This window comes from Rhinolophus sinicus, linkage group LG02 (assembly GCF_036562045.2).
Source record: "Rhinolophus sinicus isolate RSC01 linkage group LG02, ASM3656204v1, whole genome shotgun sequence".
In the NCBI taxonomy this organism is placed as follows: Eukaryota; Metazoa; Chordata; class Mammalia; order Chiroptera; family Rhinolophidae; genus Rhinolophus; species Rhinolophus sinicus.
Genome location: NC_133752.1, coordinates 2883494 through 2903445, shown reverse-complemented (window position 1 = coordinate 2903445; position 19952 = coordinate 2883494). Strand labels below are relative to the sequence as shown.

The window sequence follows — 19952 nt, the reverse complement described above, 5'->3', positions numbered from 1 at the left end:
GAACTGAAGCAGAAGGCCTGATGGCGGATCTGCCTCCTCAGTGACAGTGGCAACATTCCTTTTCATCCCCCAAGGACTTCCCGATCTTAGAATTCACCACGTGATGCCCGCGATGCCCTCAGCAGTTACTGAGGGCTGCCCCGCTACCCAAGTGGGCGACACATTCCTGAAAAGGGGAAGGTTCTCTCATGATAGCTTCTCCCCTGACCGAGTCTAACCAAAAGTCACCAAGTGCTATGAATTTCCTGACATTTGAATCATAAAAGGAAAGATTCCATTGGACAGATTCCCATCTGATGTAGAGCATGACTTAATATAAAAATCACCATATTTTAACGCCTCCCTCAGATGTGCTTACAGTTCCCCAAAGGGAAAAGCAGAAAGAGAATCATCACACTGGATTCCTAAACAGTTGACTCCACGGCAACCGCCCACGTGGCAGGGCCCCCGGCCCAGCACTGCGCCCTGCTAAGCTGGGGCCTACAATTCCTACTTTCTGGGTCAGGAAGGTGACGATGAGGGAGAGGCCACACAGGGAAATGCACACAACCCCAGGGCAAACCCGGAGTGAGGAGTGAGGGGAGGTCCCTGTGTCTCCTAATACTGTTCGAACCCATGAATATTTCGGCTGACGTGCACAGCCACCACCAGGTGGTGACAAAGTGCAGCCAGGCCCAGCCCACTGGCTCTTCCAGAAAGCACTCCAGGCTGACTAGGATCACAGGCTCCCCAGGTCATTTCCATAAGGCAGTTGCACTTATTACTTTATTTTTTAGATCCTACTTCTCATGTTTTGGTGGGATGTTGTATCGTAACAACTTTCGAGTTTCAGTTTGATTTTTTGAGATTACGTTTGCTCCGAATTCTAAAGAAAGAACTGTAAGGTTTCTTGCAAAGCCACGGCAAGGGTGCACAAGGTTTCATTATAACTGGGCTGAGATTAAACAAGCAGAAACACAGGAGCAGGGGGCAGACCCCAAGGCTCCTGCGTTCACTTGCTGGGATATCTGACGTCTCAGGGCTCAGTCGGGGTGACTCTCAAATGCAAACGGCTGCAAAAGGGAAGGCAGGGGCCAAGTGCCCACTGGCTCCTCCTCCTTAGGGAAGGAAACTGTGCTTTGAGAGGACATTCATCCCAAGGTAACTGCTGGCTTTATCTTAGCAAGTCGGTTTACAATCAGCTGAGGGGAGCTGGCCCTGGGAAAGGGGTGTCCCAGCAGCAGCAGAGGGCGCTGTGGGGGAAGGGGTACCACACTTCAGTGCTGCCAACAGCTGGTGCTGGTCCTGCCCACACCGAAACACCTCTAATTGGCACACGTGCCAAGAAACTACTATGACAACACCCAACATGGTGACACACTAAGAATGCTTTCCTCCCCCTCCATTAAATGTCACTTGATCTTTTATTATGATAGGAAGTGAGAAGCATGTAACTTTCCTGTGTGTCCACTAAAAAGCCCTCATGTTGAAGACTTCCCAAAGTCACAGAACATTAGAGCTAGAGGCGACCTGAGAAACACCCAGCGAGTCCTTCAACCCAGCTCAGGTCATCCTGACTCCATCTGAGCAGCCGGGGATCTTTCTGGCCTCTCAGCTTCCATATTTCTTATTGCCTGCGCCCCTCACCTGGCATTGCCCTTATGTTGCCTTGAATATGTCTGGGACGCTTAGTGTTTTTTAAAAAGCACATCAGATGAACAAATGGATAATAGCGGCAACCATTTACTGAGCATAAATTATAAGGCAGGCACTGAGCTTAGTGACTCATACATTTTATCTTCAATTCCTATGAAAACAAAGTAGTTTAAGTATCAAGCCCATTACACAGATAAAGAACCTGAGGCTCAGAGAGGTTATGCCGTTTGCTCAAGGAAACTCATCCAATCAGCAAGTGTTTACTGAACTGCTTCTATGTCTGCAGGCTCCATGCGAGCTGCTGGGGACACCACGGGTGAGCAAAGCAATCTGAATCTTAATCCAGTGATACAGGAGGAAAAGTTGGAAAATTAAGTTTAGGACAAGATTGTTCGAGGCCCTGAAATGAGCAGCAAAGAGCTTTTTTCCTTTGAAAGCACGACACAATCAGTCTAAGGTTTCCAACTTCATCTGGTGGCCGGCAGGGTCACAGAGCAGGTGGCCAGTCACGGGGCGTGTGTGCTGCTCGTGCAAACAACAGACAGCACTGGGGACAGGGAGGAGAGGAAGTGACATGCATGTCCCGATAACCACAGCTGCGTTTAGCAAGTGACAACAATTCCGGGACTTGGAAGCGCCGGAGAAAGACCAATGAAAGCTGGTTTTCTGCTTAGGGGTCTGTGCTGGCCTCAGACGCCTCGTACAAGTGGCTGTGAGCAGAGCTGACCCGGCAGATGCTGAAGGCCTCACTCCACAGGACCAGGACAGGCGTGAGGCGTGGGGGGGCGCAGCAAGTGGCCGAGGGGCTGGCTGCGCTGCCGGTGGCCCTGTGGCACTCGCTCCCCATCCCTCACCAGCTGGAGCATCTGCGGAGCACCATCTCCCACTGCACCCCCAGCATGTTCACTGTGTGCCCGGAGGCCCCAAGGCCCAGGCTGCACCCCACAGAAGAGCCGGGATGAATGCAGCTCCTGGGGCTCCCAGGCGCCCTTCCGCCCACCCTCTCGGCACTTCCTGTCCCTGCCGCACAAGAGCGGCAGCAGCAGGGGCTCCGCCGGCAGGGTGGGTGTCATGGCCGCAGTCCGGCTCTTTCTCTGCTCGAAACTCTGCAGCTGTACTCGAATCACTGAAAATGGTCATTTCCCCTTTATTTCTCTAGACTCCTGCCATGCCCCTGCCCCAGCAAGGAACGAGATGACAATTTTAAAATCTGTGGCAGAGGATGTTCTCTTCGCAGAGACGAAAGCTGTCCACTCAGCATGTAACAGAACCCACAGAGTGTAATGACAGGCCGTGGACACACCACCCTGCTCAGAGGGAGCAGCTGTTTCCCAGGAAACGCCCGACAGCAGGACTTCCTGCGGTGTCTGGTCACCAACAAAGTGAAGCCATTTAGGAGGACCGAGGGGGCACATTTGGGGGACACTAAGGGACATGGGGAAGGTGTGGGCCATGGGGACTCGGCAGAGTTGGGCCGGCGGGCCTGGCTCTGCCCCAGCAGGCCGTGGGCTCAGGGCAAGCCCCACAAGCTTTCCGAGTTCCCGTTTGTTAACGAGCGTCTGGACCACAGCCTCCGAGTCGCCTTCCATGTGAACGCTTTTCATGAAAGGATTTCTATTTCCTCCACTGACCTAGAGCAGTTTAAACAACAAAAGCTAAAATGTAGGCATTTGGGGTGGATGACTCCCTCTTTCCATTTGTCACCCGTGACTCCTGCCTCCCCTCCAGGGCAACGGCAAGCGGGGTCAAGCCCATGTGACCCGCGCTTTGTGCCGCTCGAGAAGAGGCCTGGAGCAAGGTGAGGGCTCCTTGTGCCCTCCTGTGCCTTCCCCTTCAAACCCTGTCCCGGCGGGTTCAACGGCAGCAAGGCGGATTTAGGCGGGGACGGACGGCAGTGGGAAGACCGTCAGTCAGCCGCTTCCGTGACCCGGCTGCCATTTGGTTAGGACAAGTCCCGGGACCTCTGAACACATGAGGCGCCTAGGCCCTTGGTCTCCTCTGGTGTCATCGTGCCCCAGGCCTCCACCTGCAGCAGCCGCATCAACAGGACCTGAGATGACACTGTACCGGTCCACCAAAGGTCTGCCGTGTAGTCTCCTAGACCTCGGCTGTGAAGGCCAGGAGGGGGCTGAGAGCCCGCCCTGGCCTCCCCTCAGCCCTGACCTGCCCTCTGAGCACCACGGCTCCCGCGCCCCAGGCGTGCTTTCAGCTTAAGCTCACACCCTGGGACCCGGTATCTGTTCAACAACTTCATCTTCAGGTGCATGGCCCATCTGAGGAAGCATCTGAATGGCACAGCTTTGGGTATGACCCAAATAAAATCCCATTGGGCAGAATGGAGGCTCAACAAGAGAATCAGAGAGGTAAACGGAGCGACGCTACAAACAAAAGAAACTACGGGATTTACAGGCAGAAAGCTGAACGTGCAGCTGTAATACACAAGAAAACAACAGCCCGGTCTTCCTGTTTAAAAGGGCACATATCCAACATCCGGCTTCTAAACTCCTTAAAAGCGTTGCCTGGCTCTTCTAAACTGGTTGCTTAGGAAACAGGATTTTTGTAAAATCTCACTTGTCCATACCATACGGTGGGTGTCACTGCCTCCTGTTTCCCCTCACACTAGTGACCAGTTAGTTCCGCGTTTAGCTCCGTGATTACTCGCTTCGAGCCTCTTTTGTTCCCAGACTGGAAGCGCTGGGAGGGCAGGGACTGTCTGGGTCACTACCACACGCCATGCGCGCACACAGTCCTGACAAACAGCAGCTGCCCCGAAACTACCGAGGAAAGAATGGTGAGGGAGATGGTCAGTTAGACTGGGTTAGAAACTGGAATTTGAGAAATGGAGCATGACAGCAAAGTGTGGTTTTATTACTTTAGCCCCAGGGAAGAACTGAGCTCCATCCCATAAATGACTGGCCCTCCCTTACACCCCCTCAAGCGCGGGCCAGCGGCCTGTGCATACATTCCAGTTCAAAACGCTGAAAAGGAATTTGGGAGAACTTCACGGGATCAAAGAGAGACTTTGTTTTTCATCTTGAGGGAACCTCAGTGATGATCTCAAACCCCTGCAAAGTCTTTTATTAAAAACAGTAGAGATCAAATATATGGTGATGGAAGGAGAACTGACTCTGGGTGGTGAACACACAATGGGATTTATAGATGATGTAATACAGAATTGTACACCTGACATCTATGTAACTTTACTAACAATTGTCACCCCAATAAATTAAAAAAAGAAGAAGGAAAAAGCAGTAGAAATGTAAAACACTTGCCCCAAATTCAAATGACAGGCCTTCTCCAAAAGAGCCCAAATGAATGAGGCTGAGCTGGACGTGGCACAGGACAGTTGCCGGGGAGAGAGTAACGCCACTCACCGCGCATGCGGGTAAATCCGCGTCTTACCGCAGGTCGGGACGTCTTCCTCAGCTGAGGAGGTCTGCTCGTCTGTTGATGGCTTTTTCTTCCCTAGACCGATGATCTTGGTGATTTTCTTTCCAGTGACTTTTGATACTGTGCCCTTGCCCTCGGATTTGGAACTTTTTTTCCTCTTAACTGTCAAGAATAACGATGACAACAAAAGTCATGTTTTCATTATAGACTTTAATTGGAAAAACATCAAAATAAAGCCTAAGACACAGCCAAGTTTCTTTCACCCAAGCTTACTTACTGAGCACCTGCTCTGTGCCCGCTATTGGGGACACTGGTTAATACCATCAGAGTATTTATCCAATGAGCCTAGTGACAGAGCCATTACACATGATGAAATGTAAACGTGTGCAGTGTTCGCTGGGGACAGTCAAAGCTTCCATGTGAGTCAGTACCAGGTCCTTGACTCCCTTTGCTGACATCAGCGGCAGTGGCAGTAGGATGTTTTCTATCCCACACAAACTCACACTGCATTAGTTTATTAAATACCGGGGACTGTCACCTTGTGAGAAGAAACACGTTTTACAGTTATTCCATGGCTTTGGCCACATGGCATCCGGATTGTTTCCATGTTCAATGGAGCGTCTAACATTTAGGAGAAACTGTGTGCGTTCAGGATTCTTTCTGTGGCCAGCAGTTTGTCTGAGTCACGACATGGCTGGGATAAAGGGACCTTTACTGAAACCCCTCAGCTGCAAATCGGTTAAGTATGAGAAGCAAGGATAAAAGCTCAGAGAGATGGTCAGAATGTGTGGAAACTCTTAACTTCCTTCAGGAACTATTTAGTAAGTGTCTACTATACATAAAGCACCATGCCAGGCAAGAGAATGTTTGAACCAAGGTCACCTTTACAAAGCACAGAAGGCTGCTCTTCTTTTTAAAAAAGGAGGATTTTAGATATAGATTTATTCCCTTACATGTACACCCAGAGACAGTCATCCTGTAGAACTTAATTTTATACAGGGATGCGGGGGTGGGGAAGGGAGACAGTAAACAAGGAAAGAGACCAAACAAAGCAACATCTGCACCTTAACATCGAGGCAGGAACCCGGAGATTGTAGGTTAGTCTACTTCAAGGCAAAACTCAAAGACAGCTTTCCTGGCTTTGATTACACACCCTATGCCCTGTGGACGACAGATAATACCCTCCACTGGGTAAGTTCCGATGGAGAGGACTAAAATTACATGCAGACATGACGGGGTTAGAAAATCACATGGGCAAAAGCAGAGACCATGACCTTTTGGAGTGAACCTTGTAATATCACAATCGTCCAGATGATTTGGGTTCCAAGAGTCGTAATGGCCTGGGTTGCTATTTGGTCTAAGGTGACTTTTTCAGAGCTGGGAGATGCCTGATCCACACTAGTGACAGAGTGCAGGTTAACGGGCTGGGCAGTCACTCACTCGGGAAACCAAGGTCCAAGCAGAGCGGCTGCTGGGCTTTGCATGGGAAGCTGTCCCTGCTACCCAAGACCCACCTCTCCTCTCAGCCCACACACTGTGAGGAAATTATGTGCAGAACACATCTGAGAAAGCAGTTGTATGCAGAATATATAAAGAACTCAGACGTCAATAAGAAGAACTAATGACCCAATAAAAATATGCGCAAAAGATTTGAATAGGCATTTCACCAAAGGTGAAAACCAGGATGGCAAATAAGCACATTAAAATATGGTCAGTGTTGTTAGTTATTAGGGAAATGCAAGTTAAAGCCGCAATTACATAGCACTACATACCTATTCAATGGTCAACATGAAAAGAATGACATAAAACAAAAATGGCAACACCAAGGCTGGTGAGGATGAACTTGACCGAGGAATCCCACTCGAGGCATTTCACCATGAGAAATGAAAACGCGTTCACGCAAAACCCTGACAGCTTAACTCACAATAGCTCAAAACTGTGAACCCCCAGTGAGCTGGGGAAGGATGAGCTCACTGCCATCCACACACTCCCGTGTGGCTCAGCCACAAAGGGGCCGACTGCTGAGCACGGGACAACAGCGATGCGTCTCAAATGCGTGACGCAACGCCAACGAAGCCAGGCCCCCAAGGCCACAGCACGATTCCACTCACAGGACATTCTGGTAAAGGACAGAGAACAGATCAGCGGTGGCCAGGGGCAGGGGAGAGGCGGAGGGGGAGGCGACACAAAGGGAAAAGGGAGTGTTTGGGGATGAAAGAAATGGTCCACGTCTTGATTGTGGCTACAGTTACATGCCAGTGAGTGTTCATCAAAACCCAAAGAACTATATGCCCCAAAGGGTGAATTTTACTGTACGTAACGTCCATAAAGAGATGTCAAAAACAGAACTCAGCATTTGCACACCCATGTTCCTAGCAGTGTTATTCACAGCAGCCAAAAGGTGGACGCAACCCAAGTGTCCATCAGCTGATGAATGATGACAGAATGTGGTCCATCCACACCATGGAATAGTCTTCAGTCTTAGAAAGGAAGTGAATCCTGACACCTGCTACAACACGGATGAAGCTGGGGGACAGTAGCCCAGGAAATAAGCCAGTCACACAAGGACGAACACCATGATTCCACTTCATAAGGTTCCTAGAGGAGTCAGTTTCATACGGACAGAAAGACTGGTGGGCACCCAGGGCTGGGGAGGGGAGTAGGGAGTTTGTGTTTTGGGGGGACAGAGTTTCAGTTTGGGGAGATGACAAAGTTCTGGAGATGACGGTGGTGACGGCTGCACGACATGATGAACGTACTTAATGCCACCGACCTGGACACCAAAAAATGGTTCAGATGGTAAATTTTAGGTTATGTGTATTTTACCACAATTGGAAAAAAAAAAAAACTTTTTAATGAAGGTAAAATACATTTTAGAAAATCTTTTTATAAAAGACTTCAGAAATCTGCGAGTCTGGCCTCCTCATTTTAAAGGTGGGGAAACTGAGGCTCATCCTCAAATAGAGAAACCTTGCTCAAGATCAAACAAAGGCAGCGATAGGACAGGCCGTGGGTTCCGGTCTCTCTCAGTGAAAGTCAGTTCTCCCAGCCAGATGCCAGCGGGTCCCCACTGCAAATTCGTCTCCGGGATCAATCAAGTGAGGAACTAACCCGCTGCTAATAAATTCAAAATATACGCAGGGCACCTAGGAAAACAGTAGGTAAAACCTAGGCCAACATTGTGTCGGTTGGCAACTGAAGGGGTTTTCTCTGGATTTCTAATACAGGATGATGACATCTGCGTGACTGAATAACCAAGGAGATTTTTCACATCGTCAGAGTTTACAGAACCGGCCATGGTATTTCACATTTTGGTTTTTTGTTTTCAGTTTATGCATTTTTGGCACAAGCAGAACTCACCTTGTTCTTTCCCATTACATGCAGTGATTCCGTTTTCTATGGCTCCCTCCCCATCTGAGCTTGGTCTCTCTGAGGACAGTTTCTGGGAGGATAAGAAGGATTAAGTTATCTCACAGTGGTCACACCGGCCAAGTGATGCATCAAAAGTTATCTCAAAGCTGAAAGAAAATGTGGGCCAAATTCACAACAATCCAGGATAGTTAGGGCTGAACTATAACACAGACTCGTTGGCTGGCTTGTTATCAAAAGCTTGAAAAACATCAAAAGGACAAAGAAAACACTCAGAGGTTATACAAACACCCGCTATAGTACCAGGCCTATTTCTTCAAATCACTTTCTTACAAATAATTTTGAAAAAATATTAGGATCACAAAAAATATTCCCCCTTACCAAGCCATGTTACACTTTTAGAAAGAAATACTATACATGAGTCATTTAATTTCCTCTTGTCATTTACCAATAATTGGTCGAGTGTCAAGTATCTGCTTATAATAAAAATATTTAGACTGTGCACACAGACAGACAAGTTACTATTAAAACCACCACCGGGCACTGGATACTTGCAATTACTTTAGGCCTTGTATCTGGCTTTCAGGAGCCTAGGTAGCACTCTAAGTTGGTGTGTGAAGAAGAGACACTGTTTAGAGCTGAAATCCTTCCATTCCCACCAGAGAGCCTGTGGGTCACAGTGGAGGACATGGGCTCCAAAATGCCCCTCCTCAGACACCCTGCGTTACATCCCAGTGCCACAGAGACTAGCCAGCAGGGAGATAAATGAAGTACCCGGGCAATGCCAGGCACCGGGGAGCACACGTGCTCCACTCAATGGCAAGGTCCGAGTAACACTGGCGAGGACGGCAGGCAGTGGTTGCAGGCCCACAGCGGTGCTGGGAAGAGCCGTGGTGAAAGCACTGGTGGCGTTCACCGAGAAGCCAGGATGGACCAAGTCCCAGTGACAGTGACTGAAAGGCAGTGCTGCCCACTTCTCAGGCGGGGACGTGCTCCTGGGAACCAGGTCACCAGGTGTGGCCAGGCCCAGCACAGACTCAGAAACCAAGGTAAGTGAGAGACGACTGCCAGTCCCATGGGGGCGAAGGGGACTCTGGTGCACTGATGATGGGAACTGAACGCGGACCAGCCTTTCTGGAAAGCAATTTGCTTAGCAACGTGAATCAGAATCTTCCCAAAAAAATTCTATGCTTTGGTCTAGTAATCCAGCTTCTAGCAGTTGACTCTCAGGTAACAGAGAAGCAGCCAAGACGTACCCCAAAGATGCCAGGTTGTTTTAAATGACCAATAATAGGCCTAATTTGGCCGGGGGGGGGAAGGGGGATATAAATGATAGTAGAGTCATACACATTTGATATTACTCAGCTGATGAAAATACAAAAACGTATTACTTGTTATAAGCTTTCAAAAACCTAGAAAATTGGTAATAATATAAAGGTAAGTGGAAATAAAGCAGCATAACAATTTTTATGCCATCAGATATCCAAGAAACATGAAAAAACTGGTGTGGAGAGGAGCTGCCTCCTCTATAGCGTGGGCTCACAAGTGACTTTATCCTTCCTCTTTGTGTTTCTCTGAACTTTCTGGATTTTTCTACAGCAAGCAAGGATTAGTTTTGTAATCAGGAAAAAAGGAAAGATGCCTGCAATATCAGGGTGAGGGTTGTGAGGTTAATTTTATGTGTCAACTTGGAGGGATGAGACGAACAGTAAATCAGTGAACTCTGAGTAAAGCAGACTGCCCTCCCTGGCGTGGTGGGTCTCGCTCGCCAGCTGAAGGCCTGACGAGAACAAAAAAGACCAGCCTCCCCGAGCAAGGCGGAATTCTCCAGCAGATGGCCTTCAGACTTCATCTGCTGGCCCACACTGCAGATTTTGGACTTGCCAGCCTCTCCAAATCACATAAGCCAATTCCTTATTATAAACCTTACACATAAATTCCTTACGTAAATCATATATACACAGACACACACATATATACATATACATACACACATGCACACACACACCACCGTTGGTTCTGTTCCTCTGTAGAACCCTGCCTAAAGCAAGAATAGACGAAAAGGGGGCGGCTCAACAGGGAGGACACAGAAAGTTCCTGAGACACAGGCTGCCTACGGAACACTGCATGGCAGGAAGCCAGGCGCTCTACAGAAACGAAATCTTTGCTAAGTATAGACAAATAAAGCACACGAGAGAGCTGAGCGTGTCATGGCAGCGACGGGTTCATACATTTCTGGCAAGAGGGCTCACCCGTGCCCCACTGCCGCGTTCTCACTGGGCCTTCTACAAGTGAAATGAGTAGAGCACAGAGGGACACGACAGTCTCCTGGTCTGTCGGGAATCAGCCCTCGGGAAGGTACACGGATGCAGTGCCTGCTGTATTCCAAAAGCGCAGAGACCGCCATTCAGATTTCAGTCTGCGGCGGGCAGCGAGGTGGCGTGAACAAGGCCCTGACACCTCCAAGGCCATTTCCTCACTGCCAGCTGGGAGTAACACAACCAACCGTGCAGCCTGGAAAATGACTGACGCCAGCTTCGGGAAGAGTGGGCACGGGAAAGGCACAGGAAGGGTTGCATTCTTTCTTTCTTTGTCAACAAGAAGTGCTGGAATTCTCAGAGAACATTATCAAAACTCTGAGGGAGGCCTACCTCCTCTGTAAGGCTACTATTCCCAGAAGGAACACGCCCCTTACCTTCTCCAGTTCTGCCTTGTGCACCGGGGAGCTTGATGGGGGCGGACACTCGGAATCCACGGGCCCACTGCAGCCGCTGTAGACTTCTTTGATCACCTGGAATAAGTGGCGACAGTTTTGAGTATGTCCCAAGGCAGAGATGCTGACAGAGGGGCTGAGGCTCGCGATGGACAGAGGCATGTGGTGCAGCAGGAAAACCGTGGGTCCGAAGCACCTGGCCTTAAGTTCCAGGATGCCAGGCACTCATTTGTTCGTTCACTCACTGATCCACTCCCCGAACATCCACCCACGCCTGGTGCTGACATGCGTTCTGGGACAGAAGGGAACAATGTATAGGACAGGCCTGCTCTCACGGGGTTTCCACCCCAGTAAGATGAGATACAGTAAACAGTGCGTTATCACCGGGAAATGAAGGTAACCTAAGACTGCAGCAGGAAGTGCTACCGAGAATGAAGGTAGTCTTGAACAAAAAGGCATGGCTGATTTAGACGGAGACGTCAAGAGCGGCCTTACTGGGCTGACCTGTAAGCTGCGAGCTGAACGGCCGGTAGGATCTGGCATGTCAAGAACTGTTGGAAAGCTCTCGGCAGTGGGGGCAGCAGGTACAAGGCCTGTGCTGGATGGGAAATGTTTACGGACAATGCAGAGTGCCGGGTGGCAGGAGATGGGGGGGGGCGGAGGCCAGCAGGAGCCAGGTCACGTGGTGCCATCAGGCCCGGCAAGGACACCGGATTTTATGAGTGCGATGGAAAGCCTGGGCGCCCTCCAGGAGAGGACTGACAGGACCCTCTGTGGGGAGCCACCCGGCACAGAGGTCAGGGCCACGGGGCTCCAGAGCCTGCCTGCCTGGCTCTCATCTGGCTTTCACCGCGGCCAAATCGATGAGCTGTTCTGTGCTCCAGCTTTCCCGTCTGAAAAGTGCAGATGCAATAGTCCCCCCTTTTAAAAAGTAAATGCCTCAAACATAACAATGAACATTCAGTGATTACAAGGCTGTAGAGAGCACTCTCATTGTTGTGGGAGGAAAGAAGAGCCGCGGATGAAGACGGCGCACGCGGGCGGAGCGAGCGTGGTGCAGCAGGCGGAGCAGGAGGAGCAGGGTTTGCCACGGGTCCTGGAGGGAGACCCAACAGGCCCTGCTGCTGGACCGCATGTGGGCCCTGAGGGAAAGGGCTAAGTCCAGGGGGCCCCTGGGCTCCGCTCTGAGCCGCCGGGGGATGCCATCTCCTCAGGTGGAGGAGACAGAAACAAGTTGGGTGGAAGAGAAGTGAGGTGGGTATGCTTGGAGGCAAGTTTCCAGTTGAAGCTAGAAATAAAAGCAAAAGGCTGCCGTTCATCCTGGACGGCACGGATGAGTCACCAGCAGGGAGGGGGAGACAAAGGGACGGACATCCAGGAGAAGGACTGAAGGCCGGTTAGCACGTGGGGTGGCGCCAAAGGAGGGAGGCTGGCGGGAGCCGGACTGGGACGGACAGGGAGGGGGCGCAAACCAGGAGTGCACCTGCAAGGAGCAGGGAGCACAGAGAGCTGGCAGGCAGCCCTGCAGGTGGGCCTGTCTGGGGAGGCGGCAGGGAGCACGCCTGGGGGGACACCTGGGGAGGAGAGGCGCAAAGCAAGGATTTCCAGAGGCAGGAGGGGGACACAGAAGGGCTGGTGCATTGGGCAGTGGGAATCTGAGAACGCTCCTCTCTGACCGCTTCTGTTTCTCAGTGACTTGCGAGGCAAGTACAGTGGTACCTCGGTTTTTTAACGTAATCCATTCCGGAAGGCCATTTGAGTTCTGAAACATTCGAAAACAGCCGACAGCGAGGCCTCAGGATCTTGCACTCAGCAGAAGCCACGTGACATGTTGGACTTCAGAGGCGTGTTCGAAAACCGAAGCATTTACCTCCGGGTTTACGGCGTTCGTAAACCGAAATGTTCGTCAACAGAGACGTTGGAAAACCGAGGGGCTACTGTACATCCGTTACTAGCTGAAAGTCGTAACCACTCTGAGCCTCAGTGTCCTCACTAGCAAAGGAAGGAGCGTCAAGATGACCTGTCCTGCTATTTAACTACGTGGTTGAATTAGGAGAAAGTGAGACCTGTGTGCACAAAGCCAGGCCAGCATCCAGCAGGTGTAGGCTCACGATGGTGGCTGCTGTTACACCAACACCGCCATCCTGTGGGCACCCCATGGTTTGGATCGAGAGCCCAGACTTACAGATGGGGGGTCTGCAGCACACAGGCAGTGGTCCTTGGTACTAGTGACATTCACAGCCACCCAACAGGCATCCACTGTCCCATCCACCGTGACCGAGCTCGTGCAGTGAGCTGGGCATGGTTTCTGATGACTGGGGATATGCAGTACCTATGACACACAAGGTTCCCAGGTCGTGGAACTTACTTTCTTGTAACAGAAAAGTTAGCAGGCAAATCTTTCAAAATGTCTTCTATCCTTTTTGGAATGAAGCTGCAGTTTGAGTTCAACCCAATGCCTCCTGGGCAGAAGAGAAACACCCCAGTCCCAGATATCTGTGTAGTACTTTTGCAAGATGATCTCAACAGACACATCCAAACTCACTGGGCTCGCACTGGTCTTGGGATTGGAGCCAGGGGCTGACAGACCACTGTTTCTAGTCATTTTGCTGCTCAGCTGTTTTATGGAAAAAAAAAAAATGGAGCAATGTCCACATTTGAGACTAAAACAGGGAAAAATAAAACGACAAAAATCTAGAGAGCTTGCTGTAATGTTTTTGTCCTTGTTGATTTTTAGGTGTGAAATCACAACCAAAGGTGACATCAACCCACCAAGCATGCCTTCTGAATGCCTCGAAGGGGAAAATGCTAGCTTCTCTCCCAGTTTCCGTTTCTGCTAATCTCACATTGTAGTAGGGTCTTTATTCCCTCACCTCCCCAATGCGTTTATCAAATCTTTAGCTGACAAGGCAAATTTTATTTGATCTAAAGACAAGGTTTTGTCTTTTCTATAGAGAAAGAGTATAATGCAAAGGGAAATCCTGGGCTTTTGTGTCAGAAACTGGGGTTTAAGCCCCAATTCTACCACTTCCTCCATAAGTGAGGCTCAGCCATCTAGACTTTGAGCCTTCCTTCCTTCTTCCAGAAAATGCACAGAAAATGCCTGTGAGGGTTGGGGGGTGTCACTGTGAAGATGAAATGATAAAGTGTCCAGCCCAGTACTTCTCCCAGAATAGCCATTAAGTAAACGAGCTCTTTTTCCGTGATTATAGCATTCAATAAATGAAAGGGTGTCAATTATACAAACCTGAAGTTCATTTTACACGAAAAGGCTGAACCTCACAAAACATAACCTATAGAAACCTGTCTATAAAGCTTTTAGTCAAGAAACAGTTGTCTTCTTTATTCTCCTTTTTCTTTCTTTCTCTTTTAAAGGCCCTTTGGCAGTACCACTCCAATGACTGCTACAGGCCACCTGCGTGCGGCCACGTGGTGCCACCTTCCGAGGACGGATGCTTTCTCTCTGGGCGAAACAGGACTCCCTAGATGTCACGTGACCAGGAAGCCTGCTCTGATCTCCACACGGAGTGTTTGGCACAGCCATCCCTCTACACGGGCCACAGACAGCCATGCGTCCCTCCGTCAGACACTGGTCACGTGCGTTGTACATTTACAGGTCTGCTCCTTCTACTTGCTGTGCTCATTTTCATAGAAGGAACTCCACCTCCTGTGGTACTTCCATGCCTTTTAGCACATCATTGCGACTCAAACTAAGTGTGACTAAAGAACAAAAAAGAGGAGGGAATGAAGAAATGAACTGAACTTGAAATTGTCTATGGAAAACAATGAATGAAAACCTGAAGGAAAGAAACCAGGCCGTCATATAAAACAAGCAAAGCTTCACGACAGTTTCCCCAGTCCTCTGCACAGATTTCTGAAATCCTCAGTGGAAACATTTTTAGAAAAGGGGGCATGTGGGTAAAACCCACGCCTGCAGCACCAACACTGCCCCCCACCCCCGTCCGGCTAACTTCCTCCCACTGCCCCCGTCACTGCCATGTTCCCTTGGCTCTCCCGTTTCCTATCAGTCCTGTTTGGCCAGCAAAGTTTCAGGCAGCACAGTGATCACTGAAGTTGCCAGGCAAAATTACCTGCCAGCGAAGCTAACTCACACAATCACCTTTTCGGAGATGCTTTCCTAATAAGCCCCACCCATGTCTTTAGGCTTCGATAAATTCTACGATTGTGTTCTCGATGAATTTCCCCTGCTAGAACCTACATTTCTGGTGGGTAGCACAGCGTCCCTCACAGTGCTTAGGAAACAGATGGGCGCTCAGAGACCAGGAGACCCAGACACTCCGGGGCTGGGCTCGGCCATGGCCTCCCGACACCGGGACATGAGGTCTCTTCCCCCAGCCGACACAATAGTTCCGTCTGAGGTACAGAGAAAGGCACTGGAAAGACCAGTGAGCAAAGCCGGTCTCTACCGCCATGGTTTTTTATCAAGCAGCCAGTTGGAGTCTTTTAGGTTATTCTCATGAAACTGTCCTTTCACTCTGCTCTCTATTTACGGCCACACTGCCCCTGCAGAGTTAATTAAGAAGTAATAAATAAAGGGGTTATCACCCAAATTCTTTGAACAGCTGCAAATGCGGTTTTTGCATCAACATATTTCATTTTAAAGAGCTATGCTCTATGAGAAGTTCAGTATGTATTTAGGAGAATTGGATCCAAATTCAGAATCACAGATTCTTCAAAAAACAAATTATTATATGTTCTGTGGTATTTCTGTTTGCTTTTAACTCGAGCCCTCATCTCCAGAAACACAATCTCTGCACATTTTTTAAGGAAACCTGACCACTCCGTTTCTGGGAATACTGGCTCTTGTCTTCTGACTGACCCCTACAAAATGGCTCATGTTTTCGGCGTCTGTATACATACACACACTACACACACACACACACACAGTCAGTTAATTTTGGCAAGAGCTGCTGGTAATGGAAGTTGCAGACCAAAATGAGAGAAACAAATTCGGCACGATTCTTGAAGTTACGCCATGCCATGCTTCTCATATCTGACAAAGGTGTGGGCCTTACTTAAAAGATACCTGTGATATTACAGCTGAGTTTCAAAATAGTGAAAGCCTCAATAATAAGTTGATGACAATATGGGGTAATAGCAGTTTATGTCAATTTTTAAAAAGGATCACAGACTAAATTTAAGAGCTAACACTACATACAATTATGAGAAGAAAACAAGTGTAAATCCTCAGGGCCCTGGATGAAAAAATTGTTTCTTAGAAATGACACAAAAAGCAACAGCAAGAAATGAAATACTGAGACATTTTACAATATGGATGAACCTTGAAAACATTATGCTAAGTGAAAGAAGCCAGTCACAGGACACATATCGCATGAGTGTATTTATTTGCAATGCTGACACTAGGCCAACCTACAGGGACAAAACGCAGACCAGTGGTTGCCGGGGGTTAGGACTGGGGGCAGGGTGGGGGCAGAGACTGTCAGCATAGTGAGCACCGGGTTTCTCTTTGCGGTGATGAGAATGTTCTGGAATTAGATAGTGCTGATGGTTGCACAACTCTGAATATACTAAACACCACGAACCGCACCTTAGAAGGGTAAACTGTATGGTATGTGAATTACATCACAATAAAGTTGTTATACAAAAATTGTTGAAATAATTATTTTCGAAAACACAATGATCATCAGATAATCTGACACACAACACGACAAAATGACCTGAACAAGAATACTTAACAGAAGCAGGTCTGCCACACTCCACCAAAACCACTGTCAAAACAACCATGCCTGTTCCGTGCTCATTATAGACACAAAAAGCCAAACAAACATTCTTAAAAGGAACAACTGAAAATTCTAGAAAGAAAACTACCAGAACCAAAGTTAAGAACCTACTGAACTGGGAACAAATTTAACAGCAGACCAGGCACTGCTACACAGAGAAATAGTGAGCTGGAAAGTAACAAGAAAAAACTAACTAAGTTTTTTTTTTTTTCAGAATAGGGATAGAGAATACAGAGAAGAGAAAAAGTAGATTGTAGTGGGGAAAATCTGACATATTTAAACGCAGTCAGGGAAAGGGAGGAAACGGGGTAAAGCTGTATTGTAAGAGAAATGGCTGAGGTTTTCCAAAACTTAGAAAGATGACAATCCACAGATTTCAGAAGCTTATGGAATCCCAAGCAGAATAAATAAAAAAGAATCTATATCCAGACACAATAACGTGAAACTAGAAAATCAAAGAGAGACAGTCCTAGAAGCAGCCTGCGACTGGGAGGCAGACTGCCTTTTGGAAACAAAGGTTAAAGTAATTAACCTCAAAGTAATCAGAATATCCCTCTATCAAAGACCAAAACTATTCAGGTCAATCCGTGTTTGCATGTGATTGGAAATACACACATTAAAATAAAAACAGGTCTCAGACAGAGGTCTGGCAATGAAAAGGGCTCAGAAACAAATGTCACAACGCACCTTCAGCCACTGCTCGGCCTGCTCCTTACTCTGGACCGCCAGAACAAGGGGGTCTGTGCCCTGCTGCGTGATTTTCAACTCGTGTTTCTTCTTTTTGCTGTCTTTCGGGATATACGTGATGTTGCAGCCTTGGAGCAGCAGTTCCATCTGAGGCTGCTGGTCCTTGGAACTTTTATAGCACTGCATTCAACAGGACAAATCACAGTTAGGACAGAAGGAAGTTAAACAGCAACACTGACAGAAGTCCGGCAGAATGAGAGCGGAAGGAAGCACTGGCAAGGCATCTGGGGAGGCTCAGTGATTGGAAATGGACGTGCAGACTCACCGTATCACGTACACATCACCTCCGTGCACGTGCAAATACATCTACCCATGGATCCTCAAAGTGTACTGACCACCAGTGACGTAACCCAGCGGGACACAGAAAGTCCCTCTGATGACGGAGCACACGCGCATGTTCATGAAGTTACATGAATACAATTTACTAGGTTTGCCGAAACAACACAGCCCTAACGTGAGCAGACAGTAATTTGGATACTTCTACAACCTACGCCACTTGGTATCTGCCTGTCTCATCTCTATCCTCTTTCTGAAAGTCACATGAATTATTTTAGTCATAGTGTAACTATCAACATATAATATGCAAAAATGTTTGCAAAGGTTTGCTTTCTAACTACCGGAGGGTCCTAAGCTCACGTTGCTCCATTTACACAACTGCGCTGACTGAAGATTTCGATGCTGTGGTTAAAACTGAGATCTAGTTCCATTGTTCTTGCTTAACTAGATCTGTAAAACCTAGATCAAATCTTTGTCCAGAGGTCTCCCCACCCCCCACCCCCACATTGTTTAATTGCATTACTGGGGACCAAAGGCTGACTTCTTCAGAAAAACGCACGGTCTAAGAGGTCAGGTGTCTGGGTCCTAGCTCTGTTACTAATTTAATCTGGATCCCGGGAAGTTTTGTAAGTTTTCTGAGCCTGTTTCCTCATTTGTAGGATGAGTTATTGTTATCTTCTTGAATTACATTCAATTATTAGTAACAATAACACCTGCTACCAAGCATTGGGTGTCAATAGTAAAATGTGGCATCTCACACATCTAACTGAATTATCCCAGATGTGTGTTTGCAGGTTAAGTTAACTTGGATACATTGAGTAACCAATCACTTTGGTTAAGTAACATGCCCCAAATCAGGCAACCTGAACGTGGTAGACCCAGGACTCCAGCCCAAACCACACGCGGCCTGCACTCCTGACCCTAAGCCATCTGTTGATGAAGGAATGAATGAATGGACACCTATTTTCACAAATGATTATTTATAGCTCCAAAACCATGGCTCTTGAATGGCACATGAATAGAAATTTTTAAAAAATTTTTTTAAAATTTCATCTGATGGTTGCCTTGTCTAAAAAGGAAGAAAAAAATATACAGCAAAACCAACTAACCTCAGATTGCTATGAATGTTTACCATTTACCAGATTTTTCACATTCTGAGTAAGTAAAAAAAAAAGAAAAACAGCAGGATGGAAGGAATTAAAAGTTTTATAGCTTGTATTTTCCCTGAGTCGAACTCCTCAGGATGGGTGTATCATTGGAAGCTGACCAACTGCAAGCTGGAGGTCTTACAGGTGGGCTTCCCAGGGAAGCTGCTCTGAAGCAGAGCAGCACGCAGCACGTGTACTCGGTGCTCCCTGGAGAGCACCACCTGTAGGAGGGAGGAAGGTGCAGGATGCAACACTGAGCAGGGGAAGAAGCTAGGCTGCAACGAGCTCATTCAAGGCCTCGGCAAGGGCACTCCGGGGGCTCCGGAGCCGGAATGCTCACAGTTGTCCCGTGAGGTTGGCCTTCACATCCGGGCATCACATCAGATGCACACTCCCTGGGATGGGGAGCATGACCTTGGACAAGCTGTCTGCCAGGAGCCCTCCCTACAAGTGAGGGACAAGGTCCTTCCGTCCTGAAGTGGCCGTGGGCACGTCACAGTGTCCACCACAGAGCTGCCTGGGCATAGAAAGGAGCAGCTTCTGGAAGGACATACAATAGCTGGTAACAGCGGTGCCTGTGGGACGACAGACTGGGGACATTTAGGGGAAGAGCCCAGCACTTTGTTCTCCACCTATGGCTTCACTGCTGTTGAAACTGGAAAAGCATTTGCTGCTGTTGTCATGGCTGATTTTATTTTTTTCAGTCTCAGTAGGGGTCATCTGGGCAGTTGGATCATAAGCCATTTTTTAACTCCTCCCCCCCCCAAAAAAAACCACCCTTCATAATAAAAATAACTATTAATTTTGACTCTGCACTTTATCGAATAGCAGTGCTTTCATGTGGCTTTCCATTAATGTCTTCTTAAATATTTACAACTATTCTACCTGGTAGGTATGACCATCCTCGTTGTG

At 48.3% G+C, this 19952-nt stretch overlaps 1 protein-coding gene across 6 annotated transcripts in view; it reads right to left on the bottom strand.

Moving 5' to 3' along the window:
• The window catches only part of AFAP1 (actin filament associated protein 1), a 126101-nt gene that overhangs the window by 33496 nt on the left and 72653 nt on the right, over window positions 1-19952 (bottom strand). For all 6 annotated transcript variants that reach the window (XR_012492384.1, XM_074320792.1, XM_074320794.1 and 3 more), the window contains 4 exons: window positions 17557-17736; window positions 11090-11185; window positions 8386-8467; window positions 5038-5187 (listed from right to left, as the gene is read on the bottom strand). Coding sequence is in view for 5 of the 6 variants with exons in the window: in XM_074320792.1 (XP_074176893.1) it covers window positions 5038-5187; window positions 8386-8467; window positions 11090-11185; window positions 17557-17736 (508 nt within the window). In the remaining variant the exon portion in view is untranslated. The remainder of the gene's footprint in view (window positions 1-5037; window positions 5188-8385; window positions 8468-11089; window positions 11186-17556; window positions 17737-19952) is intronic.